At 51.0% G+C, this 26941-nt stretch overlaps 2 protein-coding genes and 1 long non-coding RNA gene across 3 annotated transcripts in view; 1 reads left to right on the plus strand and 2 right to left on the minus strand.

Annotated features, from left to right (window-relative positions):
• Dcst2 (DC-STAMP domain containing 2) lies at positions 1-12042 on the minus strand. The gene is made up of 15 exons (XM_035451869.1): positions 11122-12042; positions 10806-10976; positions 10405-10506; positions 9753-9950; positions 9355-9420; positions 8651-8864; positions 8341-8498; positions 7697-7861; positions 6387-6554; positions 6189-6289; positions 4614-4744; positions 3501-3628; positions 3107-3200; positions 2850-3002; positions 1-165 (listed from the first exon to the last, which is right to left on the minus strand). Exons 1-15 carry the CDS (start codon positions 11540-11542, stop codon positions 87-89), a joined length of 2349 nt encoding a protein of 782 aa, XP_035307760.1. The 5' UTR covers positions 11543-12042; the 3' UTR covers positions 1-86.
• Positions 11631-26941, plus strand: part of Dcst1 (DC-STAMP domain containing 1) — a 17179-nt gene continuing 1868 nt past the window's right edge. Inside the window, exons 1-15 of the mRNA XM_027393256.2 lie at positions 11631-11706; positions 12391-12516; positions 12618-12692; positions 18378-18506; positions 19215-19354; positions 19982-20186; positions 20286-20429; positions 21033-21154; positions 21528-21685; positions 23672-23771; positions 24112-24207; positions 24360-24486; positions 24640-24756; positions 25472-25614; positions 25731-25844. Coding sequence (XP_027249057.1) covers positions 11634-11706; positions 12391-12516; positions 12618-12692; positions 18378-18506; positions 19215-19354; positions 19982-20186; positions 20286-20429; positions 21033-21154; positions 21528-21685; positions 23672-23771; positions 24112-24207; positions 24360-24486; positions 24640-24756; positions 25472-25614; positions 25731-25844 — 1869 coding nt within the window. The 5' untranslated portion in view covers positions 11631-11633. The remainder of the gene's footprint in view (positions 11707-12390; positions 12517-12617; positions 12693-18377; positions 18507-19214; positions 19355-19981; positions 20187-20285; positions 20430-21032; positions 21155-21527; positions 21686-23671; positions 23772-24111; positions 24208-24359; positions 24487-24639; positions 24757-25471; positions 25615-25730; positions 25845-26941) is intronic.
• Positions 18911-26941, minus strand: part of LOC113833118 — a 9748-nt gene continuing 1717 nt past the window's right edge. Inside the window, exons 2-3 of the long non-coding RNA XR_004772094.1 lie at positions 21621-21736; positions 18911-20550 (exon numbers count right to left, since the gene is read on the minus strand). This is a non-coding gene — a long non-coding RNA (uncharacterized LOC113833118). The remainder of the gene's footprint in view (positions 20551-21620; positions 21737-26941) is intronic.

The raw sequence follows: 26941 nt of genomic DNA on the forward strand, positions 1-26941 counted from the left end.
CCACTTTTGGCTCCTTTATTTTGGGGGTGAGTGGGAGGGACCAGGAGGTTCGGAGGTTGCTTTGGGGGGACAGTGGATTTCTGAGGTCACTGGGTTTCAGGTGGTGCAAGAAGGCCTGATGAGCTGGGAAATGCTGCCGGAGCTTCCTTTAAGGCGTCCTGGTCCCTGGGAGGAGAGGAAAGCCAGTTAAGCTCAAAAATCCCTGGTGGGCAACCATCATCCCTGCTCAGCTTGGCCACTGCCCTCTTGTCCATCTACGTATTTGTTATTGGTTTTATTTTATTTGGTTTTTCCAGACAGGGTTTCTCTGTATTGCTTTTGGAGCCTGTCCTGGAACTCACTCTGCAGACCAGGCTGGCCTTGAACTCACAGAGATCCGCCTGCCTCTGCCTCCCAAGTGCTGGGATTAAAGGTGTGCACCACCACCACCCGGCTCTGGCCTATCTCTTAACAACCTCTCTTCTCTGGAACCCTAGTCCAGGGCTAGGGATTGACCCCAGGGCCTTGTGCATGTTAAACAGGTGCTCTACCACGGCTCTACATTCCCAGGCCTTAATGCTCTGGTTTCCATGTCCTAAATGTGCTAGAATGTAGAAACATCTGGTACTATGTCCCTTGTGTGTAAAACCAATTCTTTATCATCAAGCTTCCTTTCTTAGAGCCAAGCATGGTGAAACATACCTTTCCTTCTATGGAGACTGAGGTAGAAGGGTTACAAGTTCAAGGCCAGCTTAGACGATATAGTAAAATCATTCTAAAAATAAGTAAATGAATAAAGCTGGATGGCACACACCTTTCATCCCAGCACTCCTGGGATGAAAGTTCAAGGTCAGCCTGGTACACACAAATGCCAGGTCAGCCAGGCTTAGTGAGACCCTGTCACAGAAATAGATAATATAATTAAATAAGCCCTCTATTTTTAGTCACAAAAGTTATATTAAAGGGATCTTAAACCATCTCCCTCATACAGAACCCACATACCCCATTTCTGAGTTGTCTTTGTCAGTTGCTACCTGATCTGGTTTTAGCCATCCTGACGCCATGAAAAATGTTCCCGCAAACCACACCATATAAATATATATGAGTGTTGTGCTTGTTTGTATGTACAAGTGCTGCATGCATGTCTGGTAGCCAGAGTCCAGACGAGGATGTTGGATCCCCTGAAACAGGAGTTATAGATCTCTGTGAGCTGCCACGTGGGTACTGGGAACTGAACCTGGGTCCCCTAAAAGAACAGCTAGTGTTCTTTTTGTTTGTTTGTTTTTGTTTTTCAAGACAGAGTTTCTCTGTGTAGCCCTGGCTGTCCTGGAACTCACTCTGCTTGAACACCTCCCAAATTCTGGGATTAAAGGCTTGCACCACCACTGCCTGGTTTGTAAGTGTTCTTAACCGCAAAGCTGTCTGTCTAGCCCTGCTCCTTCCTTTTGTCTTTCTGGTGTTGCCAAAATGACCTGGTTAGCATGGAACTCACTCACTCTGTAGCCTTCAATGTGTGTGTTTGTTGAGACAGGGTCTCACTGTGTAGTCCTGACTGGCCTGGAATTCATTATGTAGATCAAACTGGCCTCACTTCCCCATACACACATCTTTGAAGACCACAAGGTTTATGAACCAACTAGGTAATCCCAGCCCTAGGGAATGGGGTTCAAGGCCATCCTTGGCAACATAGAAAAATCCTATTTCAACAAAAAGAACTCAAGCTGTGGTGTGTGGAGAGAGAGAGAGAATATGGTCTGGTGATAAAGAGTGAACACCTTTAATTTCAGCATTCCAGGTAAACCAGGGCTACATAGTGAGACCCTGTCTCAAAGAAGAAAAAAGCTATTCCCTGCATGTGCCAGGCTCCAGGTTAGACTCCAACACCACAAAGGAAAAAGAAGAGGAAGAAAAAGTAAGGGAGGGGAATGAAGAAAAGAAAGAAATAGGCACAGTAGCATATGTCTGTAATCTCAGCACTCTAAAGGAAGGACTGTAAACAGCCAAGGCCAGGGAGGTTCTGCACACCTTTACAACTCAGCACTCAGGAGGCAGAGGCAGATGACTTCTCTGTAAATTGGAGGCCAGCCTGGTCTACAGAGCTCAAGGACTGCAAGAACTACATATCAAGAGTCTGGCTCAAAACAAACAAACAGATAAATGTGAATGCATCCATCCTTTACCACCTGAGATCTTCAGATGGCCAATGCCGCCCCCCCCCCTCGACTCTACCTCTAACATTCTCTGAGGTCCACACTCAAGCACACACACACACACTCTCTCTCTCTCTCATACACACACACACACACACACACACACACACACACACACACACACACTTAGGTTTTATTTACCCTCCTGAATGTTTTACATTCTCCAAACTCACACAGGCCACAGCTTCCTCACCCCCGCCCAGTATGTGCCTAACAAACCCCCAACACCCAGCTCATTCTTCCCCCTTTCAGTGAAACTTTTGTTTTGTTTTTCCCTCTAGACAGGGTTTCTAGCCCTGGCTGTTCTGGAATTCGCCCTAATTCACAGATCTGCCTGCCTCTGCCTCCGAGTGTGGGGACTAATGGCATGCTACACCATGCCCGACTGTGAAGTGTGTTTTACTATCTTCTCATCACAGCAGTATCACCCCTTTATCAGGAGCTCTGCACAGGACTGCTTGTGACAGACAGTCTGTCTTGTGACAGCACTCGCCCCCACCATCACCACACTGCATGCTGGGTTGGGCAGGCACTGGGCAAGGCAAACCTCAGTTTCTCTGCCTCCAGTCCCTGCAGAGGGGCAGGCACTTGGAGAGCCTGTGAGGTGTGACACAACACACTCCCAGTTCCCAGATGCCATCCCCACTGCTTCCTGCTCACCTGAACTCTGAGTGGGACGAGTCTGATGTGTCTGAGAGGCTCTTGTCCAGTGCTTCCTGGAGCTGTTGTCTAAGTTCCAGCTCCTGCTCAGGGGACCTTCTGTGAACTGCAGCCAGCCATAGCTGAGGACCCTCCTCATCATCACTGGAGTCCCTGGAGAAGCCTACTATCTCAGTGGTCCACAGATATCCTAGGATAAGGGCATTATTCCCACTGCTCACACATTCTTCAGCCTTCCCCATCACAGAAAGACTCACAGCTCCAGGTCCAGGTGTCCCGGGATGGAGAGGGGGGATGCACACAGAGTACAGGTGTTATCCAGGAGACTGAAACAGGCAGGGCAATAGAGACCTAGAGAAGGCCAGGAAGGAGAGGAAGCTTGAGCTAAGCCTTCACATCCTGTGGTCCCTAGTTTTGGGCCTTGCCTCCCCACCCTTCCCCTGGAAGAAGTATGCACATTAGGGAACTGCTGCAGTACCCCCCTTGCACCCAGGAGAATCAAGGAGATTCTGGGGAAGGAGCTATGTGAGAAGATGGGTAGTAATGGAGGGGTACGGACATACAGAGGCACAGGAAAATTCCCTAAAGGAAGAACCATGGTTGATTGTCAAGTGCAAACATCACGAGTCCTTCAGGGAGAGGGGTACTCACCTTTGCAGCCTGGGGTACTGCAGGACACAAAGTTCTCCATGCTCCCTGTGTCTTCAGGCTGCCCACAGCCCAGGCAGTAGCGCGGATGCAGCAAAAATTGGCTGAGCCAAGGACTTAGGCAAGAGCACCTTATAAGAAAGGTCACGGATGTCAAGCTCAGTTCGCCTAAGCTTTCCTATCCACACCAACCTCCAAATTCAAGGGAGACCTTCCAGTGCCCTAGCCTCATCTTTCTGACTGTAACAACTCTTACTTCATTGTCCTACTCCCCTCCCTTCGTCTCTCCTCACTCCCCACTCTCAAGGATCTTTAGTGGGGCTGGAGAAATGGCTCAGTGATTAAAATCACTTGTTGCTCTTGCAGAGAACCTGGGCTTGGTTCCCAAGACCTACGACCGTGATGACTCAAATCATCCATAGCTCCAATTTATCCAGGGGATCCAATATTTTCTTTTGGTCTCCACAGGCACCAGGCATGTACTTGGTATATATACATCCATGTAGGTAAAACACTCTTTCACATAAATCAATCTTTAAAAAAAATTTTATCCTTGAAGCTGGAAAGATGGCTCAAGCAGTTAAGACCACAGGCTGCTCTTTGAGAGGACCTAGCTTCAATTCCTAGGACCCACATAGCTGTTCACAGCATCTGGAACGCCAGTCCAAAGGGATCTGACACCCCCTTCTGGCCTCTGTGGGCACTGCATGCACACAGTGCACAGATGTGTGCGCAGGCAGAGATCACCTATACACATAATAAAAATAAATAAAACTTTTTTAAATAAAATCTTTAGCCAGGCATGGTGGCGCACATCTTTAATCTCAGCCCTTGGGGGGGCAGAGGCAAGTGGATCTCTATGATTTTGAGGACAGCCTTGACTATAAAGCGAATTCCAGGACAGTCAGGACACAGAGAAATGTTGTCTTGAAAAAACAATAATAATAATAATAAAATTCTTGTCCTTAATTCTTCCTCCAGGACATAAAAGGTATGAGTTGGATACCCTCTTCAACCAAACTTGTCTTTTGGGAAGCACAGGGATCCATTCCTGGCCTCTGGCTCTTTCTCTGTCCATTCTCACCCCATCCCTATAGGGAGACACCATAGACTCACCTGATGGCCAGCACTTGGAGGACACTCATGTGGCCCTGGTCAGCCGCCCGTCGAGTCACCGCACGATGAACTGCAGCCAGAATGTTGGTTCGACGACTCAGAAGCACGTTGTAGAGGTAAGAGATCCTTTCCTGGAGGGGTGGAACGGATGGGAACAGGTGATCCTGGTCCATCTGTCTTGGCATGCCTTACACTACCCCCACTCCTCTCCTGCCTTTTCCTTCTAACTCCTGCAAACTCTTCAAGGCTTAGCTCAGACGACTGTTCCTCCAGGAAGCCTCGGGACCTCCCCAAGCAAAGTAAGCCGTTCCTCCTCTGGCTTTCCATATCTCTTTATTGATCCCTTAGTAAGACTTTTTTTTTAATTTTTATTTTATATACATTGGTGTTTTGCCTGCATGTATGTCTGGGTAGGGGTGTTGGGACCCCTGGAACTGGAGTTACAAACAGCTGTGAGCCATCATGCGGGTGCTAGGAATTGAACCCAGGTCCTCTGGTAGGGCAGTCAGTGCTCTCAACTACTCAGCCATCTCTCCAGCCCCTCTGTTTTTTTTTTTTTTAAGTTATGAAGTTTCATTAAAAGCCTTTCTTCTGCTGGGTTGTAGTAGTGCACACCTTTAATCCTAGCACTCAGGAGGCAGAGGCAGGAGGAGCTCTGTGAGTTCGAGGCCAGTCTGGTCTACAGAGCTAGTTCCAGGCCAGGGCTACACAAAAAAACCCTGTCTCAAAGAAAAAAAAAAAAAAGCCCTTCTTCCTGGGGCAGGAGAGATGGCTTAGCAGTTAAGAATCTATATTACTCTTCTAGAGGACCACAGTTCAATTCCCAGCACCCACATCAGGCAGCTCACAACTGGTTGTAACTCTCGTTCTAGGGGATCCAAGACCTCTGGCCTCTGTGGGCGCCTACAAATACATGGAATATACTTACACAGACAAAAAGAATATAGGAATGATTAAAAATTTAAAAAACAAACTGGGCGTTGTTTTAATCCCAGCACTCGGGAGGCAGAGGCAGGTGGATTTCTGTGAGTTCGAGACCAGCCTGGTCTACAAGAGCAAGTTCCAGGACAGCCTCCAAAGCCACAGAGTAACAAAAGAAGTAGCCAGTGGTGGCATACGCCTTTAATCCCAGCACTTGGGAGGCAGAGGCAGGTGGATCTCTGTGAGTTTGAGGCCAGCCTGGCCTACAGAGTGAGTTCCAGGCCTGTTATACAGAGAAACCCTGTCTGGGGGGGGGGGCAGGGAGAAGTTAATCTACTTTAAGTGCCTGTCAGTCTAACTAGACCATCTCATCTTGCCTCCTAGGAGAGTCCTTGCACCGCAGCTGTCATACGGTACAGCTCAGTGTGTCACACTACCCTACCACAGGTTTTGGAAAAGCCTTGGAGGCCACATATGCCTCAGGAAGCCTTGGCTAAAAGGACCTTGTTCCTCCTGGCTCCACCTGAGGGCCAGGTCTATGCTCTAGGCTCCAGCAGGACTAGGCCACCAAAGGCTTCAGTATCCTTAAAACTGTGGGCACACAGCTTAGCATCAGGGCCGTAGCAAAGAGCTACAGGATATGGCCCCCCTCACCTGTTCTCTGAATGGGTAATAGGAGGCACAAATGACTCGCCGCAGCCTACTGACATAGCTGCCAAACAGAGTGACGAAGAAGCACAGGCCATACATGGTACCTGGAAACACAGCACACAGTCAGCACTGCCTGCCACCCAAGGCACTAGCCACACTCCTGGTCCACAAGCTCCCCTCACTCTTAGGGGACATGAATACCGATAACAATGTAACCAGTAGCGTCTGGTTCGGAGGGATGCAGGAGGCAGCGCCGGGACAATATACTGATGTTGCCTTGTTGCAGAATGTCAAAAGCTGACACCAGGTCTCGGAAAATACTCCCCGAATAGCCGGTCCCTTCCACCGTTATAGACACTAGCACAGGGCCTGGCACAAAGACACTGTGAGGGTTATGGATGGCGATGGCCCAGTTTCCACCACCTTCTGTGCAGGGTGCAAAGTAGAGTCAGGCAAGTCATAGGCATGAGCCACACACTTATCCAGGACCTTTGATGCTCAAGTACCTCTCAAGGTACACTGAGGCCTGGCCTCTGTCCCAACACCATGATCCAGCTGGCTGGCACTGCCATAATCTCCATGACCATCCTGGAAGCATTTAGTATTGGCGAAAGGCTGATAATTTCTTCCTTGGTTTTTAGCGACAAGGTCTCACTGTGTGGTCTAGTCACCTAATCTTACTGTCTCAGCCTCCCAAGCGCTGGGGTCACAGGTGAGTACCGCCACTCCCTGGTTTATTGTTGTGTTTTAACTGTCTTGAGTTTTCTTTTCTTTTTCATTTATTTATTATTAGTGTGTGCACGTGTGTATGTGTGGTTGGGCGGGGACATGTACCACAGCACGTGTGTGGAGGAGGTCAGAGGACAACTTGGTGGAGTCAGTTCTCTCCTTGCACATTTTCAAGGGTTTTGAGGATTGAGCTCATGTCAAACCTTCGTGACAAGCACTTTACTCCCTGAGCAATCTGTCTCTGTTTTTTGTTTTGTTTGTTTGTTTCTCTTCTGTTCTTTGTGTCCTGACTCACAAATTAATAAATTCAAGTTAATTATATTCCTTGGCTTGTAACACAGTCTCAATCATGGGTCACTGAGGAGCTAAACAAAACTAGTTTCACTTCTTACAGTGACCCAGAGAACAGCCATTGCTCCATTATTCAGATGAGCAAACTGAAACTGTGAGAAGTTAAGCAATTTGTCTTTGTGTATATGGGTTGTGTGTGTGCTTGGCGCTGATCCTGGGGCACTTTGCATGGGGCTCTGACCCCAGCCCCCAAGAAACTTACTTAAAATCATCTCCTGACAAAGGACATGGCTGGATTTGAACCAAGCCAGTTTGGCTTACAGCTTGTGCCTTAGCTATCCTGCCATGCTGTATCCTTAGCCCAGCTAGGAGGCAGAGGCTAGTGAATGATGGTGACACGAAGCTATCCAAAGAGTTCCCCAGGAGAAGGTCCCAGGGAGGATGGTGATGCATGGGATGGGTGGGCACAGGTCGGGGTGGGGCACACTCACTGCGGGCTACAATCTCGCCCTGGAGGTGGTACCGGGCCAGGTCAAGTACCCAGAAGACAGCATAGTCCAGAAAGACCAGCAGGAACATGAGGAGGAGGTGACGAGCGAAGCCAAAGGTCTCCAACATATAAAAAAATTGCTCCCATCGAGATAGGAAGATGGAACCTGAAGGAGTAGGTGGCCAGGAGTGTGTTCCCCACTTCTCCTGCCCTCAGATCCCAACTCTTGAGAAGATGCCCATGCTTATCAAGTTCAGCTTAACTGCTCACCCAGAGGGCAAAAAGAGGCTATGAGGACTGTGGCAAAGGCAGGGAGCACTCTCAGGGTAGGGGCTTGGTGGAAAAGCCTTGCAGCTTTACCTGGAACCAGTGGTTCATCCCTGGGCCCCCTCTGCCCTTGCCTGACTCCTACCTCCTAGGCAGTCTTCATTCCCTATTAACACTGATCCACCCTCTTGCCCTCACAATAGAAAGCCTCCCCAACCTCTCAGCCCTTGTTCCATGTTGCTCCCTTTGTCTGCCACTCAGCCTGAGGTTATCTCTCTTCCCTCTAGTCCCTATGCTTCAAAACAGGGTCAGGGATTTGGGACTGAGGAAGGCTCCCGCTGCCCCAGAGCCCTTCTTTTCCATCCTCAGGACCCTCACCTGGTTGGATGTAGTGTCTGGCCTCGTAAGAACTGAGGGGAAGCACTGTGGGCAGCCCTGCCTTGGAGCGTACTGCCTCCATGCGCAAGAAGCGGCTGGTGATATAGATGTTGTCAAAATTGTCCCGGTACAGGTAACAGTATCGATACCACAGGGCTCTGAGGAGAAGCGCTGTGAGATTCCTTGGCTCTCTTTACCAGACCCCCAGGCACCCCGGGCAATGTTGCCCTGCCAGCTCCCCCTCCCAAGACTCCATAGATGGACAGCCCCAAAGCAGCCCATCTATCCCACAGGCCCTGTAGCCCCTCACTGGAGGTAGAGGAGTGCAAACAGAAGAGGCATGGTGTAGCCCATCAGAGCCAGGACCTCCCTGACACTGTGTAGCTTTGTGCTGACGGCCTCATGAAGGTCCAAAGCCACCTGGGACAGGCTCCGAGAGGCATTGAGGTCCACAGAGAAGTAATGGGTGGCTGTCACGTTGAACTCAAACTCACGACGCACCTTGTTAAGCAGCTTCATCACAGCTGGGGCCAGCGGGGCCAGGGGAGACATGAGCCAGGATAGTTAGGAGGGCAGAGCTGCATGGGGTGGGGGCTGTCCTGGCCCAGGAATTGTGCAACTCACCAATGAGCCAGAGCTCCCAGGGCCCAGATCTAGACTAGGAAGCAGTGACACCTCCCTGACACACAGCATTAGACTTGGCCTGGGGCTTCTGCTCCATCACGAGTGAGGAGAGAGCTGTGACGACGCTCTGGTGGGAGGCCCTGTCCCTCCCAGCTCTCGTGACCCATGCTCAGGCAGGAGGCTCTGTCCCTCCCAGATTCTGCTCTGAAGCCTGACTTTGATGAGACACCTCCCCCGCTCACTGGGCCTCAGTTTCTCAATCAGCTCAGCTTAGACATTAGTCTGGGTGACCCTGCAAAGTCCTCCCCTGCTCTTGCAGGAGACTTCAGTTGCCAGTGGCCGCAGTAAGATGAGGAGAACCCGGTGGCTGGGGTTGAAGGGGTCACTCACGGGTGCTGATGGTCTTTCGCAGGAAGAACTGGATGTATGAAGGGATGACACAGAACATCTGGACCACTGAGAGTCAGGGAGCTCAGTGTGAGGATGAGGAGCAGAGATGTATCCTGTCTGCCCACCTCTAGAACCTTCCTCTCACGGGACTGTCTGGACTTTCTACTTTTCCCTTTGGTCTCTATATATGCTACTGGTTTTTAGCCTTTCTCTGCTGTGATTTCCTGAACATCAATTTTTCTTTATTGTCCACCTTTGCCTCACCGAACCCCCGGGGCTCCACGTTCAATGTCCCTTATGTGATCCCTGTGCACACCCTTCTGACAGACCCTGCATTCTCAGGCCACATTCCAGCCCTATGTTCATGCCTCCCCACAGGGAACCCCTGGTTCTCTCACAGCTGGCGAGTCCACATAGCACCAATTTGAAGGGCATGAGCACATAACACAGATGATGGACGTGTGGCATGATCTTCATACAGTTGTCCTTGGCGTCATCAAATACCCCAGAACATTTTGTGAAAGGGTTGCCCAGCTCTGAGTTGCACACGTCACCAATGTGAAGGAGCCAATACCACACATTCCGCAGGGACCTGGCTGGGGATAGCTGTTCAGTTCAGTCCCCCAGCCCTTTCCTTTCTTTTTCTTCCTTCCTTTCTTTCTTTCTTTCTTTCTTTCTTTCTTTCTTTCTTTTCTTTTCTTTTTTCTTTTGGTTTTTAAGACAGAGTTTCTCTGTAGCTTTGGAGGCTGTCCTGGAACTAGCTCTTGTAGACCAGGCTGGTCTCAAACTCACAGAGATCCGCCTGCCTCTGCCTCCCGAGTGCTGAGATTAAAGGTGTGCGCCACCAACGCCCGGCTCCCCCATACTTTTTCAATGACTTGGGTAACACCAACCACCACCTCCCCACCTCCCATCCCCCAACCCCACCGCCGGAACTGGTCAGTGGTCAGATATGCTGTGTGGAGTGAGACCTAAGCAGGCCTGGAGAGACACTAGGATAAGGAGACTGAGGTATTTTGACCTCCCAAACCAGACATGAAACACACCTACCTACATGCTTCACACCATCCATGATGGACCGGAAGAACCTGCGGACCTGGTCAGCCACCATTTTGGCCCTCTGGGCAATAGCTTTAATCTTGGTCAGAGCACCTGAGGGACAAAGGGTAACATTGGTGTGGGCCTCTTCCAGGAGCTGATTCTCACCATTTCCTAGGGGGAAGGAGTAGGCAGGGGCTATCAGAGAGGTTAGGGAACCTAGGTGCTGGGGTGAGAAAACAATCAGGTGAAGGAGGCTGGAAGGGATGAGGAGGAGGGTTTAGCTGGACTGGAAAGGGCCTTCCCAGGCCCAGGCACTCAGCTTAGGGCACAGTTCCAACCGAGAGGAGTTAAACAGAAGAATGAAGGATCTTACAGGATAGAGGTCAGTGGTAGGCTGGGGTGGACCTTACTGACAAGGGGCTGCTTGGCCCGCTCTAGCACTTCAGCAGTCTGGTTCAGGGCCAGCTCTGCCCCACAGGCCACAGCTTCACTGGCCCTGGTGAAGTTGCGGAGGGTATTGGTACAAGGCCCTTGAAGCACGAGCCCAAAGGCAGCCACCAGCAGCAGCATCCGGCCCTGACCTAGGGAGACAGCTCAGTTAGTCACAGCCCAGGACCCCAGCCCCAAGGCAGCAGTTACTCCTTCATAGTAGTTTTTAGAATACACCCACCCCACCCCACCCCGCTCCAGCCCAGCCCTGCCTTGTTCCCAGGGTGCCAGGCTCACGGGAGAAGGCTTGGGGAAGCAGCAGGAAGACAGTGACGCGGACCTGGCGGGAGAACCCCATGCCCAGGCTAAGGAAGGCAGCCAAAGTGACAGTGGCCACCAGGCAGGCATAGGGACTGTGTCCCTCCACCAGAAGTTCCAGAAGCCCATAGGCTGTGGCCAAAGACAAACCCAGAGTAAAGCCACCCATGCTTCGGACCACAGCCCTCGCCATGCTTTGCCCCTCCTCCAGGGAGGGCCACTTTACATCATCAATTTTGGACATGGCTGCTGGGACCAAATGCCAGTGTGTCTCTACAAGAGGCCCCCAGATTCTACAGACCCGGAATTCTTCATCTAATTCTAAGGTTCCGCCAGAACCCATTACCCAGTTCTGAGGGCTCACAGAGCTGGGCAGCTGAAGGACACAGACCACAGTCATGGGCTGTGAGTGAAGCCAAGGACACACACACAGCACTTCGTACCTCTCATCAGAATTTCACAGCCTGGGAATCTTTGAAGAGACTTCTAGGATGAAAAGACTGATGGACATTACACAGCATCAGAACGGAACAGGAAGGCAACAAAGGAAACTACCCCACACCAGTGAGACAGCCAGCTCTCAGCCTCCTGCCCTTCCCAGCACCCCTCAGACTTCTTTGTTCTCTCTCCTCCATTTTGGGGTCCTCCCTACAGCCTAGTCCTCTTCTTTTTTCCACTCCTGCCTTCCTCTTGAGGATCAGTAGCTCTTCCAGTGTACTCCAAGTCTCTGCCACTGTCTTTCCCCAGCATCTGATCCTCCTAAAATCTCAAACCTTAGGTGGATGGTGGTGGCGCACGCCTTTAATCCCAGCACTCAGGAGGCAGAGGCAGGTGGATCTCTGTGAGTTTGAGGCCAGCCTGGTCTCCAGAGCTAGTTCTAGGACAGCCAGGGCTACACAGAGAAACCTTGTCTCAAAAAAAGAAAAAAGAAAAAAAGAAAAACAAAAAAACTAAAAACCAAACCCAAACCAAAAGACCCTCAAATCTCGGGGCTGGAGATATGGCTCAGTGAGTGGTTAAGAACTCTCCCAGAAGACCTGACCCCCTCACCCACAGCAGGCAGCTTCTTGTAACTGTAGTACCTGCAGCTCCAGGGGATCCACCACCCCCTGGCCACCTGCATACCCAAGGTGCACATAAACTCAGGCAGGCGCATACATATTCATGAATAAAATAAAGTGTTTCTAACCTTAATGCACTTCATTCAGCCAGAAACAGAGGCTATGAACTGAATTGTCCCCTTTTCAGCCATGCAGAGACTCCTACAATGGGGTCTTCCAGTTTCCTGGAACCGGTTCCTATGGCGCCAGCCAGGGGAGTTCCCTGCCACTGCTTTCCTGCTGGGAGCAGGCACTGGTGGGCTCCTGGCCATAGGCAAGTGAGGGAGCAGAGGGCAGGGCTGGGGCAGGGCTGGGGCAGGGCTGGGGCAGGGCTGGAGCTATCAGTTGATTTTTGGCTTTGCCCTGTTTCTTCAGGTCTCTTTCAGCTCCTGGTGAACCCCATGAACATCTACGAGGAGCAGAAGATGGCGGCGTTGTACGGCCTGGCCAGTTAGTAGTGGGTAGAGGCTGGGCATTGGGGGCATGGAGGAAACTGGAGCTTGCTCCTTCTGTGCCCCAACGTCCATGACTTCAGCCTCCTCTTACTCGTTAGAAAAGAGGGAAGGGAAGCTCAAAGGAAAGAGAATCTCAAAGTGAGAAGACCCAACCCCTGCCTTAAGTCTTGTTAGTCTATGAGAGTCCCACTGCTCACACATCATAGGCCAACCCGACACTTTATAACTGCACACCTCTTCCTCTTCTTGGATACCCAGTTCGTCCGTTCCTTTCTTCCTTCCCTCCCTCCCTCCCTCCTTCCCTTCGTTCCTTCCTTCGTTCCTTCCTTCCTTAAGATTCAGAAGTAAACAAAGTTGACAAGCACTAGCCCTTTTGGAGTTTACAGTTAAAAAAAAAAGTCAGGCACAGGTGGGTGTGGTGACTCACACCTACAATCCCAGAATTCATAAGGCTAAGGCAGGAGGATCGCCTTAATTCAAGATCAGCCTGGCATACACAGTATGTTCCAGGATAGTCTAGATTGCCAAGTAACGTCCTACCTCAAAAACTAGAAACTAACCAACCTCCAGTGTGAGACAATGAAGAAAAAGTAAGAAAACAAAGGAGGCTGTGGAGGAGGAAGGAAGGGGCTGGGCGCAACCCCAGCCCTGTCAGGGAAGATTCTAGTGGTGACATTGAATGGAGACATTTGCTTTGGGAGGTGTTGAGCCACAGGAAAGGGATGGCTGAGAAAGGCTATGTAAAAGTGGCTTAACCTAGAGACAGTTTATCATCCCACAGAAAAGTCCCATGAGAGAAGAGAGTGTTGGCTTATGTCTGGGGTTCCGGGACAGCTTGGGCTTACAGAGTAAGACTTTGTCTCAAAAAAAAACTAGATAAAAGAAAAAGACACAAATAAGACAAAAAGAAAGAGAGAAATAAAAAAGAAAAAGAAAGTGGCTTTAGAGTTTGAGGAACCTAACAGGTCCAGCTGCCAGCCTGGAGGCATGTATTTAGAATCCCAGCACTCAGAAGGCCGAGGCAGGAGGATTGTGTATGTGAGGCCAACCTGGACTATGTGTCAAACGTTTATCTCAAAGGGCTGGAGGGATGGTTCAGGAGTTAAGAGCACTTGAGGCTCTTGCAAAGGACCTGGATTTGATTCCAACACCCACATGACACCTCACAACCACCTAAAACTCAACTTCCAGGGCATCTGACATGTTCTTCCAACCTCCAAAGGCACCAGGCACACACATGGTATACATACATACATGCAAGCAAAACATATGTATGTATATATATCAAAATAAATATACTTAATTTTTGTTGTTACTGTTTTTCCAGACAGGGTTTCTCTGTGTAGCCCTAGCTGTCCTGGAACTCACTCTGTAGGACCAGGCTGACCTTGAACTCACAGAGATCCGCCTGCCTCTGCCTCCTGAGTGCTGCTGGAACTAAAGGCATGCACCACCACCACCAGTAACCAATTTTTTAAAAATAATTTTTTAAAAAAATTTTTATTTAAAAGATTTTTTAAAAAAAGACTTTATTTCCAACAAAATAAAACACCAACCAGAGTCCTTCAGTCTTTTCACTGTCTTTGGCTAGAAGCTTTTTGTTGTTGTTATTGTTAGGCTTTTTTGTTGTTGTTTTGTTTTGTTTTGTTTTGTTTTTGAGACCGTTTCTCTGTGTAGCCTTGACTGTCCTGAAACTCTATAGACCATGCTGGCCTCACACTCAGATCCACAGCCTCCTGAGTGCTGGCATTACAGGAGTGCACTGCCACTGTCCAGTTGCCTAGAGGTTTTTCTGTTACAGAGTCCCCACCCTGACCCCGGGCATCACACCTCTATCCGGTAATCTCGAAAACTAGGGAAGGAGCATTTCGTCCCCCTGCCCCACTCCAGCAGGCTTTTCACAGCTCTTTGGTCAGTACAGAAACTGATGCCCTTCTCTAACCCCGTCCCAGCCCAGGGCAACGGAATGAATGTCACTGGCTTATTGAACACATAAACTAGAGTCTTTAACCATAAGGCCAAGACCACAGTAAACTGTCCCCTCTCTGACCGCTGTATTCACGTATGTTCTGTAGATGACCTTTCACTCAGACAAGTCGGAAGCCCCAGGCGTGACGACGAGTTAGGACTTATTTTGAGAGGTTAAAGGGTCCTGTCTACTCTACATCTGGACTTCAGGTCCCACACTTCTTAAATGTCACCTCTTCTTGCTGCTCCAATCCACCCCCAGCCAGCCCCTTAGCCCCAGGTCCTGGACTCACTTCTCCCCACTCTTTGGTTTCTGTTGCTGCTGCTGCCTCATTTTAAAACATTCTCTTGACAGTTTCATATACACATATAATGAATATTAGCCATTTTGTCATCTTGAACCCCCTTACTTCTCCCACCCAGCCCTCCTCCTGAAACCTTTCTACCCAATAAGGCCCCTCCCCCTCCTTTCATGGCTTCCTTTTGTATGTGACTTACTGTGTTTAATTAGAATTGCATGAGTAGGAAGTTATTTGCAGGAGCTGGGGCAACCTCTCAGGAGACATTCCACCATGCCAGGCCCCTTCCCCCAGCCCCCACTCCTCTCACCACACCATCCTGCACCCTCCTCTACCTAGAAAAGGCTTTGGGTAGCCCAGGCGAGGCTTGAACTCCTGATCCTCCTGTCGCCACTTCTCAAGGGCTGGAGTGACAGGTGTGCACCACCATACCTGGCCTCCTTTCTGTTTCTTCTGATGTCAGAGAGAGGAAGAATTAGAGGGAAAGGTACAAAATCTTTATTATTTTTTTTTTAATGACAGGGAGAAGGACAAAGTCTTAAGTGATGAATGCTGTTATAACTCACCAGGTGCCCTCAGTGTGACAGGCTCGGTGATGGGCTCTGGGGTTCCTCGTGGTATGAACTTTGGCAGATTCTTTTGGCTGGTCTCAAATGGAGCCTCTCAGCTTCTGTGAGCCAGCCACAGACAGGCTGCTTGTGGATGGAGAACTCCAGGCCTGCTGTCTTTAGGAATTGCTATGTACCTTGTAGTTGCCCTCCCTCCTGCCTAAAGACAGCAGTTCCACACTCTGGGATCTGCAGAGGGCAGGGCCTGGAGCAGCCTGGCCAGCTGCTACCATTCTGCAGGAGCCCAGCCCACGAGGGACAAGGCAGAGTCCCTTCCTGTGATAGTCCCTAGAGGGTCTTGAACTGCCTACACTAAATGCTACCCTTCACTTCCAGAACACTAACATTTTCAGTTTATTTTCATTGATTGACTGGCTGCTCTTGTAGCTCTGGCTGTCCTGGAACTATGTAGACCAGGGTGGCCTTGAACTCACAGAGATCCGCCTGACTCCCACGTTCTAGTGTTAAAGGTGTGTACCATCATACTCAGCCTTTCATTTCCTTCTCTCTTTCTGTCTTTCTCTTTATTTTTTGGACAGGGTCTCATATATTCCAGCCTGGCCTCAAACCTGACATGTAGCTAAGGATGGCTTTGAACTTTTGCTTCTTCTGCCTCCACCTCTGTGTGCTAGGATTGAGGGTATATGCCACCAGGACACCTTGTTCTTTGGGTGCTGGGGATCAAACCCAGGGCATCATGCATGCCAGGCAAGCACTCTTGTCAACTGGGCTGCACCCCCAGTCCTTCTGACTTGTTGAAACAGTCTCATGGTCAGACTGACTGTGAACATAGAGCAGGGAGGCCTTACACTTTTCCATCCTCCTGCCTCAGCCTCCTGAGTAGCTGGGGTTAGAGGCATGTGACACTGGACCCCGACCCTCTTTTTAGAATTATTTACCTACTTAGTGATAGCCCAGCCCTGTTCTCCTTCTATAAACTGGGTCAGGTAGAGGAGTGCAAGACTAGTTCTGCCCTTATTGAGAAGCTGAAAGAGCTACTAGGACATAGAGAAGAGCTCTGTCAGCTGTTGTCGCAGCTGGAGTCTAATCGGAGACTACAGAACAAGTCTCTTTCACTGCCCTGTAACTCATAGATTGGTTTAGGCAAACCCAGACTCAACCCCCAGGGGCCAGGGCAGAACCAGGCTATTGTCCTTGAATAAAATCCAAGTTGTGTTAACAAGTGAGAAGGCAGGAAAAAAAAAAAATCCAAACTGTTGGTTGGCATCCAGGGTCTGCCACAAACCTGTATGTCTAGGTGGAGCCATGGGGGAGGAGAGCAGCTGGCAGGGCAGAGGGCAGCAACCACTTGAAGTCCTGGGGAGAAGCAGGCAGCAGCCAGGACCCTGTGGATTTATGGGCAAAAGACTCAGTGGCATGGGATCGCCCAGAAGGTTGGAGGAGCTGATCACTAGGGTCTAACAAGCATGTCAAAGTAATCTATCTGCCAAGTGTAGTAAAAAGACAGAGAATTGAAGGAGGGAAGGGCCACAAACTGCTTATGCTTTGATAAGATCATTTTGGCCACTGACATGGAAGGTAGGGAGAGAAAGGAATGAAGACAGGTTGGAAAATTTCAGTCCATGGGGCTGGAGAAATGGCTCAGAGGTTAAGCACTGGCTGTTCTTCCAGAGGGCCCGGGTTCAATTCCCAGCACCCACACTGAGCAGCTCACAACTGTCTATAACTCTAATTCCAGGGATCCAACATGGGTTAGGCATGTACATGGTGTATATATACAGGCAAAAACAGTCCTACACACAAAATAAAAAATATAGGAAGTTTCAGGCCAGGAGCTAGGGGTAGAGCAATGGTAGAACACTGACTGCGCATGTGCAAGCTTGTACCCTAGCGTTGCAGCAAGCTACAAGCGTTGCATCATCACTCCCCAGTGAGTGATGATGGGGACTGCAGGAGGACAGTGGGAATGGTGGGAGTATAAGTACTTGGGGTTTGCTGTGGCCATCACTGGGCAAAGACTCCATCTACACGGGGATCTTCTTGTTCCCTGACTAGCTCATGCTGTTCCTTTGTCCCGGGCTGCCATCTGTGCCTCTAACAACAGTTACTCATCTCCCAGGCCCAGCTGACACATCATCTCCTTTGTCCAGCCTTCCCAGCCCCACCCCTCCCTGCAGAAATACCCACACCCTCCTTGGCTCCACAACTCTCTCCATAAGCCCCTCCCTGGTGCACTGAGCACGTCTGTCCCATGGGAGTCATTTGTTTACTTGTCTGTCTTTCTCTCTGGGTTATGAGCTTCACCAGCTCACTGTCTCCTTGAAGACACCACATGTGCAACTGTGACTGCTGTAACCTGCCAACCACACATGATTAAGAGCTCCTGCATGGGAAGGGTGGGGATGTGGGTGCTGTGTGCGCCAGTGCACTGGACTGTCCAGGTGGGCTCGAGCTGCTCCTCTGGCCACCTTGGGCACCAGCGCCCATTTCCTCAGTGTCTCCTTTGCCTGCTCTGCTCCTGCATTGCCTAACATAAACGTGTATCCGGCCTGGGTGTGGAAAGTGTGGGCCTCTGACACCCACATGCACTTTTGTGACCATGACTTTTCTATCCCTAACCATCTCCCCCGGACCTTCCAGAAACAGATATACAGGTACACTCTATAGATGGCTGGTAGAGAGGAAGGAAGGAAGGAAGGAAGGAAGGAAGGAAGGAAGGAAGCCTGAGAAGTGTATCAAAGCAGGTGTAAATGGGGGTGAGGGCAGGGTAGATCCAGGAGAGGGTCTAGTCAATGCGAGGCTGCTTCCTTACTTCATCACCCCATCTTCTGGATTTCCCAATAGGCTTGGGGGCCATAGGCTGGGGGACCTCCCCTCATACTCGCTGTGCCAGTGTCCTGTTGGTACCCAAGATGCTGGGCAAAGAAGGCAGACTCTTTGTCCTGGGATATGCTTTGGCTGCCATCTACAAAGGTGAGAAGTGGCTGTCCCAGAGTACCAGTTGGTGACACCAAAGCAGTGACCCTGGGCAGATCATCTAGTGGGGACCATGTTGAAAGAGGGGAGTGTGTGGTTGTGGTGGTGGTGGCTGTGGTGGCTGTGGTGGCTGTGGTGGCTGTGGTGGCTGTGGTGGCTGTGGTGGCTGTGGTGGCTGTGGTGGTGGCTGTGGTGGCTGTGGTGGCTGTGGTGTGGTGGCTGTGGTGGTGGTGGTGGTGGGTGGTGGCTGTGGTGGTGGTGGCGTGGCTGGGTGGTGGGGTGGTGCTGTGGTGGTGGTGGCTGGGGTGGTTGGGGTGGTGGCTGTGGTGGTGTGGCTGGGGTGGTTGGGTGGCTGTGGTAGTGGCTGTGGTGGCTGTGGTGGCTGTGGTGGCTGTGGTGGCTTTGGTGGCTGTGGTGGTGGCTGTGGTGGTGGTTGTGGTGGTGGTAGGGTGTCATGTCTTACTGTTCTGACTTGCTGCATTTCCCTGAGAGTGCCTTCCCACTTCTGGGCCTCCTTAGTTTATGGGGCTGAAAAGACAAGGTTGAACGAGATCTCTCATAGACTCGTTCAAGGCCCATCATGACACAGTCCTAGAAAGTGGCCTATGGGCTTGCAGATGGTCTACATGCAGAGAAGGTGCCAGGGGTATCTCTAAGAAGGGACTGATTCAGCAGAGAGGTGACCTACTGGATCTCTTCTGCTAGGGCCAGCAGCCAACCTGAAGTACAACATCAATGAAGTCATAGCATCCCTGGGCTGCACCGTGGAGCTGCAAATCAACAATGCCCGAGCAGCCTGGCGCGTCTCCACAGCCCCTTTGCGGGCCGTGTTCAAGGACCTGCTGGTCAGAAGCCTGTACAGTCCCTGTCCCCAGGTTGACCTAGGAACATGACCTTGGATCTATGGTCTCCTAGTGGAGATGTTCCTAGTATATTTTGAATCGCTATCCCCAAACATCACAGAGCCCTTGCTGATCTTGGGGTGCTAAAAGCCAGGAGAACATCCTACCATTGGGACATACATACATCACGCCTCCAGATACCTGCGTGGGCAGCTGAATTAGAATGTAGGGAAACTGGGGACATTGGCCTCTGAAGACCAGAGGATCAGAGAATGGGAAATTCAGGAGCTAGCAGCTAGGCGGTTGGGATGTTGGAGGGGAGAGGACTGGGAGAGGGAAGGCCACAGGGGTATGGGAGGTTAGGACTGAAGGGCTAAAGTTCAAAATTATGGGCACCACTGAGCAATAAGGATGGACGAAGGGAGGTCCAAGGGAAAGTTGAAGGTCTGGGAATAAGAAGAGCCCCAAGGGAGGCAAGGCTGCCAAGGGGACCTGCAGGGAGGTTTTGTCTCAGGCCTAGATCCCTGTGGGCCAAAGTCAGAGCCCTAAGCATGGCATTGCTAGAAGACACACTGGGAAGCCACAGTCTGTAAAGCCCTCCCCTGCTTCTTCCTGCCTTTCTAACCCCAGGGCAGCAAAGAATCACTAAAAGCAGAGACTTGGAACATCTCTTCCTCCTTTGAGGACCTGGATGCTCAGGTGAGGAGTGAGATTGGCTACTTACCTAAGGATGCCACAGACACTCGGGGCACAGAGGCCCACAAAGCCGCCCGAGGCAGACTCCGCCTGTCCACACAGAAGATGTATGAGCTGAAGACCAAGCTGCGCTGCTCCTGTGAGGACTGTTCCTGAGCAGGGCAGGGTGGGGCGGACTTCGGGGCCAAGCTCCAGGCCAGGGCCGGGAACCCCAGACACCTCTGTCTCTTTGCTACAGATGTGGTAAATAAGGCCATAATCACCTGCCGTCGCTGGTTCGAAAAAAAGCATCAACAGTGCATGCAACGCCTCCAGGTCCCACTCCTGAACCACCTGCTTTGCCTGCCAATGACGTTCAAGTTCTTCTGTAACATTGCCAAGGGTTAGTGGCAGGATGGTGAGGGGGTCCAAGGCTGGAGGGTCGGCAGGTATAGGGGATGTGGGCTCTGTGGGTACATGGGTTCTTGCAGTGGACATGACTTTCAGCCTCTCTGTTGGAAAGACTGATATAATAATAGTTCTCATCCCCGTAAGGGTTTTGAAATTTAACCGGCTAATGCATGCCAAGTGCTAACAGAAGTGGTACCCAGAGGAACTGCTCTAGAAATGTTAGATGCCATTATTAGTATTTGGTGTGGTTAGAGACAGATGCAAAAATGGGAGTGAAGCACCAGGCAGTTTATCTTAGCACCTGGGAAGCAGAGGCAGACGGATCTCTGTGAGTTCGAGGCCAGCCTGGTCTCCAGAGCTAGTTCCAGAACAGCCAGGGCTACACAGAGAAACCCTGTCTCAAAAAAAAAAAAAAAAAAAAGAAGAAGAAGAAGAAGAAGAAGAAGAAGAACAACAACAACAACAGCAACAATAACAACAACAACATCATCAACAACTGATCAAAGCAACAACAAAGCATCAGGCCTTGTTGCTGGGTGGGAGAATATTGGCCTCCGGCCCAGTGAGGCCCTGACTTGGCCCCACTGTCCACCAGTGATGGATATTTGGTGTCAAAAGCGAATCCCAGTGGAAGGCAACTTTGGGCAAACCTATGACTCTCTCAACCAGTCTATTCATCGTCTGTCTGGAGAATTTTCAGCCCATATTGACATTAAGGTAGGAGGCAGAGGCATGGGAGAGGGAGAAGAGCAGATAGGGAGCAGGAGGGGAGGAAGGAAGGCGGCAGGATGGACATGTGAGAGGCCCGGGGAAGAGGTGTCTGAGTGTGGAGGAGGGGCGGGAGAGAGCCAGTGCTGGGGAGATCATGCCAGCCTGTGGAAGGTATGTATCCAGCTTGGGGATGGAATGGTCAGTCAGGCACAAGACGGTGTCAGCTAAGGTGGGTGCAGGAAAGCCGGGCTCATCCCAGAGACTGGTGAGCAGGTGAAGTGACCCCTCCTAGAGGTCCTGGGAGGAGCAGGGGCTTAAGGGGAAATGTGCCACTGAGAGGTGGTGCAGCAGGCTGTCTCTGCACGTGTCCCCTTCCCAGGAAGAGAGGCAGTCTGCAGTGCTGGGTGCCGACATAAGCTGGGAGCACATAAGCGTCGAGGTGCGGGACTTCGTGCAACAGCAGGAAGCTCACCTGCAATGGGCAGCGGGGCTGCTGCATGTGCTCCTGTCCTGCACCTTCCTGCTGGTCTTCCAAGCGTGAGCCACAATCCCCACCTGTTGTCCCTTCCTCCACCCCGGATGGGGACCCTGGGAGAAGAGATGCAGAGCTGAACCCCTAATTGGGAATCTAATTCTTATTTGCCTGTTTTTGTTTGTTTGTTTGTTTACAGTAATGGGCATGGAGATATTTTAAGGGATGCTGTTACCCATGTTGCTACTGTCTTTAAAAAAGTGACTGTCTTCATTATCTGCCTCCTCCTGGCATCTATCCCAACACTGCCCCTCACCCCCCCCCCCCGCACACACACACACACACTTAGCTTTCACTGTGGACTTTTTTCCCTTGCCCTTCATGTTCCCCTTGGCTCTGACTTTGTGCCGTTTTTTTTATCATCCAGTTTTGCTTTCATTCTCTCCTGCCTGCTGTGTTGGCAGCTCCTTTCCTTCAGTTTAGAACAAAGTCCTTAACCCTACCCAGCCCAGTGTCTACCTAGGCTGCCCTGGCTTCCTCACTGACTTCTGGACTTCTCCTTTTCCCCACCCTCAAGTGTCTGGACTGGGCAGGAGCTGGGTGATGGTAGTCATAGGGGCCCTTGCTGTCTGTCCCTGTTCTTCAGGCTAGAGTGGCCCCAGGTAAATGATTATATGCATACCCAGGGCCCTATGGAAGGACAAAGATGAACAAGCCATATTGCTACCCTGGAGACATTGCTGGTCTAGTTGAGGTGGTGGGAGAGACACCCTCGAGACACAGATGGCTCAAGGGCAATGCTTCAGACTCTGTGGGGAGCGAAGGAGGTGACACAGGGGTGGTCATATCTGGGCTCCAGAGGCTGCACGTGGGATCTGTGGTCAAGGGAAGGTAGGGTAGTGTCTTGAGCAGACGTACGTGGGCATCGGCACAGTTTATGGGGGCAGTGACTGGGGTGGGGGCCTGAGCTGAGGACAGCTTGGCTAGGAGAGTCTGGAAAGCCCCTACAGGAAGGCCCTGAATGGAGTGGGAGGTAGGGAGGTGGCCACAAGATGGATGAGGGTGGAGGCCAGGCTAGGTCGGAGGAGATTGAGACAGGGCAGGAAGATGGCCTAAAATGGAAGGAAGTGGAAAGGCACAGAAGTTCTCAAAGTCAAGCTTGGGGCGGGAAGGGAGGAAGCTTAGAGTCTAAAGTCACTGCCAGGCTTTCAACCTGGGTGAGATCACTCAGGAACAGGACAGAGCTGGGGGGAAGGGTTGTCCCCAGCCTGGGAAACCCAATATTGCAGTGATAGGTCTGTCCACAAGGGGGTGCCCCAGTCTATCTTTGCATTTCTTTGAAGCCCTCAGTGGCATTGTTCTTTAAAAGTGGGATTTATGTTTCATATTTTACAGTTTAACATATTTCTGCAAATTTAATGTGTTTTCACAATTAGAATTTTTCCTTAAGAAACAAGCATTAAATGGGACTTTGGGAGTTACACAGAGAACACCTATGTCTGTACACACTTAAAGCTCAGGGCGAGTCAGAAAGGGCTGGAAAGACAGGCGACGTCTGGATAGGAGTTTTGTTTGAGGAGTTCAGCAGGCAAAGCTGAAAGGCATGATGGCGCACACCTTTAATGCCAGCACTCAGGAGGCAGAGGCAGGCAGATCTCTGAATCCCAGGCCAGCCTGGTCTACATTGTGAGACCTTGTCTCAAGGATAGAAAATAAAGGTGAATATGGGAGCCGTGGTACTGAGGGATTCTTGCAGTCCGGAGGGTTTTCTGCTTCTGTGGATCTGCTTCTTTCGCCCTGCAAGATAAACATGTGCCCTAACTCACAGACTGCGCCTCCCTCCTCTGTTGGGTCCCCACAGTCCCACAGGTGGACATCCTCTACTGTAAAACCAGAAGACAGGGTGGAGCCAGCTTCCTTCACACCAGGTCACCTGGCCCTGGCTTTCCACATGGGGTGCTCAGGGACTGCCAGTTGATCTGACGAGTGACTAGGTCTCTAAGAAGCCCATGGTTGGGTGTATGGGAGACACCCCTACCTGTCTTCCATAGGTCCTTCTCCTACATGGACAGCTATAATTGGGACATCCGCTTTGACAACATCTACATAACCACCTACTTCTACCAGATCGATGAGCGCAGGAAGCAGCTGGTGAGGGAACTCGGCCTCACCAGAGGATACCTTAACGTCCCCTGTATTGCCTCCCCCAGGAGAGCGAAGGCCCTTAGGGTTTTTACCTATAGAGGCATGTTTTTTTTATGTGTACATGCCTGCTTGTCTGTATGTGTGCCATATGCATATATGGAGTGCCCTCAGAGGCCAGCAGTGGGTGCTATATTTCCTGTATCTGGAGTTCCAGGCAGTTGTGAGCCACCTGACGTGAGTGCTGGGTACTGAACATGACCTCTCAAAGAGCAGCAAGCACGCTTAAGCTGAGCCACCCCTGCAGTCCCTGTTTTTTGTTTGTTTGTTTGTTTGTTTTCTTTTTCAGGGCAAATCGAGTCTGTTGCCACTCCGAAAGGCAGAAAAGAAATCCGTTATCTTCCCCTTCAAGCCCTCTATCCAGGCCTCAGAGATGAGCAATCTGGTGAGACTGGACCAGGGAGTTGTAGGTCTGGGGATGGGCGGCCACTTGCAGGTGGGACTCTAAGGGTCGAGGCGCAAAGGGCAGAGAACACTCGAAGCCACAAGCCAGGGCGGGGGCACTCAACCCTACCTACCTACCTGGGCTCCCCGCAGGCAAGGGAACTCCTAGAGACACTGCCTATCCTGCTCCTGCTGCTGGTGCTGTGCGGGCTCGACTGGGCACTCTACTCTGTCTTTGACACCATCCGCCGGCACTCTTTCCTGCAGTACTCCTTCCGCAGTGAGCCTGGGCCCAGGCCGTGGCCCAAGTGACAGTCCCCTCCTGCATAACATCTCCTCTACCTCCTCGTTCCTTTTCCCTCCTCCTCCCAAGTCCAACCTCAGTCCCTTAATTCCAGCCTTTATCTGAAGCCTCTCTCTCCACTCTGGCCAGGCAGTCACAAACTGGAGGTGAAGGTTGAGGGAGACTCCATGCTGGCCAGGCTTCTACGAAAAACCATTGGAGCTCTGAACACCTCCTCAGATACAGGAGTGGAATCAGACAACATGCGTGAGTGATTCGGAAGCTGAGTCTGTGGGATCTAGGTTGGGCGGGGGGGAATGGCGCAAGCAGAAGACAAGAGGGTAGAGCTGAAGATGGCTTTGGAAGGGGAGAGGTTTGGTATGCTCAAACTGGAGACGTCACAGCCCTGAAGAGCTTGGCTCAGAGAAAACGGGTTGCCAGCATTTTGAGGCCCTGCCTCCTTGTCCAACAGACCTTTCTGCCATAATGAAATTGAGATTAAGCAGCCTTCAGAGGAGGTGGGGTGAGGGCAGATAGTAAGTAGCTGTGATATTAAAAGAGAAGCTATGCAAGATGGAGAAGAGTAGGAGGGCGTGTGTGTGTGTGTGTGTGTGTGTGTGTGTGTGTGTGTGTGTGTGTGTCAAACTGGAGGCCCATCCTGCACCTTCTGCATCAACTAGCTGGGATCCCTTGACCTTTTTTGTGAAGTAAACTGAGCCTGAATAGCTAGATGAAGTCAGAGGGATACGTATTCCAAGCTAAAGGAACAGGCTGTGGAAAAACTCAGAGACCAAAGGGAATGCCAAGACCAAAGGCTAACTAAGAAAAAGCCCCCCCCCCACACACACAGCAGGACGGGGGAGGCATAGCAAGGCTACAAAGAAACAGCTCCTGGAGGGCTGGGGTGCAGGGATCAACTCAGTGCTGGCCTGTCCCTCAGCTGGCCCTGACCAGATTGCTGACCACCTGCCTCTTCCCCCAGCTTGCCTGCCTCAACCCGTAGGCATGGATGCCAGGGCCTACTGGAGTGCTTCACTGCCAACCATCCTGCTTGTGTGTCTCTGCCTAGCCCAAGCCTTCGGCTACAGGCTCCGGAGAGTCATTGCAGCCTTCTACTTCCCCAAGGTGAGCTCTCAGACAGCTCCACCCTGAATGTGCACACAGCTTCCTGCCAGCCCTGTGTCCCTCTCCTGCTCTGTCACTATCGCTGAGTTCCTCTTGCTCCCCACCCAACCCCTCAGCGAGAGAAGAAGCGGGTTCTGTTCCTCTACAATGAGTTACTGAGGAAGAGAGCAGCTTTCACTAAGCTGAGAAGGGCTACCATTGTTCGTCGGGCACGTCAGCAGAGGGCTCCGGTAAGTGCAGTCCCCAGCATCCCTTTCCAGTCCACTCAGCACCCTCAGGGTCCCAGGCCTGTTGCAGCTGAGTGGGTCTGGCAGGATGCGGGTTCCAGTTCCTTCTGGAGGTCAGGACTGTGTCTGTCTCTAAACCTCAGGACTCAGCACAGCTTGAGACTTGTAGTGGCCCTTTAGGGAGTGGCAGAAAGGGGAAGTCAATCGAATGGTCTGTTTGGAGGAAAGCAATACTGATCAGAAAGAAGCCGCTGACAAGCCCAAGGCCGTTCCGGTTCCGGAAAAGGGAGAGGGAGAGGAGGCAGGTGGTCGGGGCATTAGGAGGGCTTGGTGAAGGAGCATGCGATCTCTGAAGACACCGAGTCAGAACCTCCACAAGCTGTGTCTGTTTCTTGCTTGGAAGAATGGGTTATTTAGACAGAGCTGTGAGGCCATTCTTCAGAGTTGTAAGAAGGGGAATTGGGGGGCAAAGAAGCCTTGGTTTAAATCCAACTCCATCTCTGCCATCCTCTGACTGTTGTGTGACCTTGAGTACCTTACTTTCTCCTTTCTGTAAGATGGTGTTAACTACTTATTTGTTCGGTCGCTGTGATGACTGTTTTACTTCCTTGACGCTGGTATGAGAGAGAACATTCTATATGTGTGTTAGTTGCCACTGTACTTCACTGTATACCTGGAGCAAATAACTTTTTTTCATCAGTCCTCTCAGCTGATGGAGAGATGGTAAATAGTACAGTAAACACAGTTGGGTGATGGTAGCACACACTTTTAATCCCAGCATTCAGGAGGCAGAGGCAGGTTGATCTCTGAGTTCAAGGCCAGCTTGGTCTACAGAGCAAGTTCCAGAACCACCAGGGCTACACAGAGAAACTGTATCTTGAAAAACAAAACAACAAAGTAACAGTAAATGAACATGCACACATAGGTATTGGTGCACGTGCGCAGGCACGCGCGCGCGCGCGCGCGCGCACACGCGCACACACACACACACACACACACACACACACACACACACACACAGAGGGTGCTGGGGATGGAACAGAAATCATGAGCTCTATCACTGGGTTAGTGATTTACTTTGCTGTAGTCTCTTTTTATAG

Source organism: Cricetulus griseus (genome assembly GCF_003668045.3).
Source record: "Cricetulus griseus strain 17A/GY chromosome 1 unlocalized genomic scaffold, alternate assembly CriGri-PICRH-1.0 chr1_0, whole genome shotgun sequence".
Lineage (NCBI taxonomy): Eukaryota > Metazoa > Chordata > Mammalia > Rodentia > Cricetidae > Cricetulus > Cricetulus griseus.

Bases quoted from the DNA above. Each gene is read 5' to 3' on its own strand.
- Dcst2 (XM_035451869.1), bottom strand. From the start codon at position 11,542: ATGACTGTGGTCTGTGTCCTTCAGCTGCCCAGCTCTGTGAGCCCTCAG. The intron at 9,421-9,752 runs GTGAGAGAACCA...CCTGACTCTCAG, and splicing joins GCTATGTGGACTCGCCAGCT to TGGTCCAGATGTTCTGTGTC. The intron at 8,499-8,650 runs GTGAGGGGCTAC...GCTTCTCCTCAG, and splicing joins TTTGCACTCCTCTACCTCCA to AGCCCTGTGGTATCGATACT.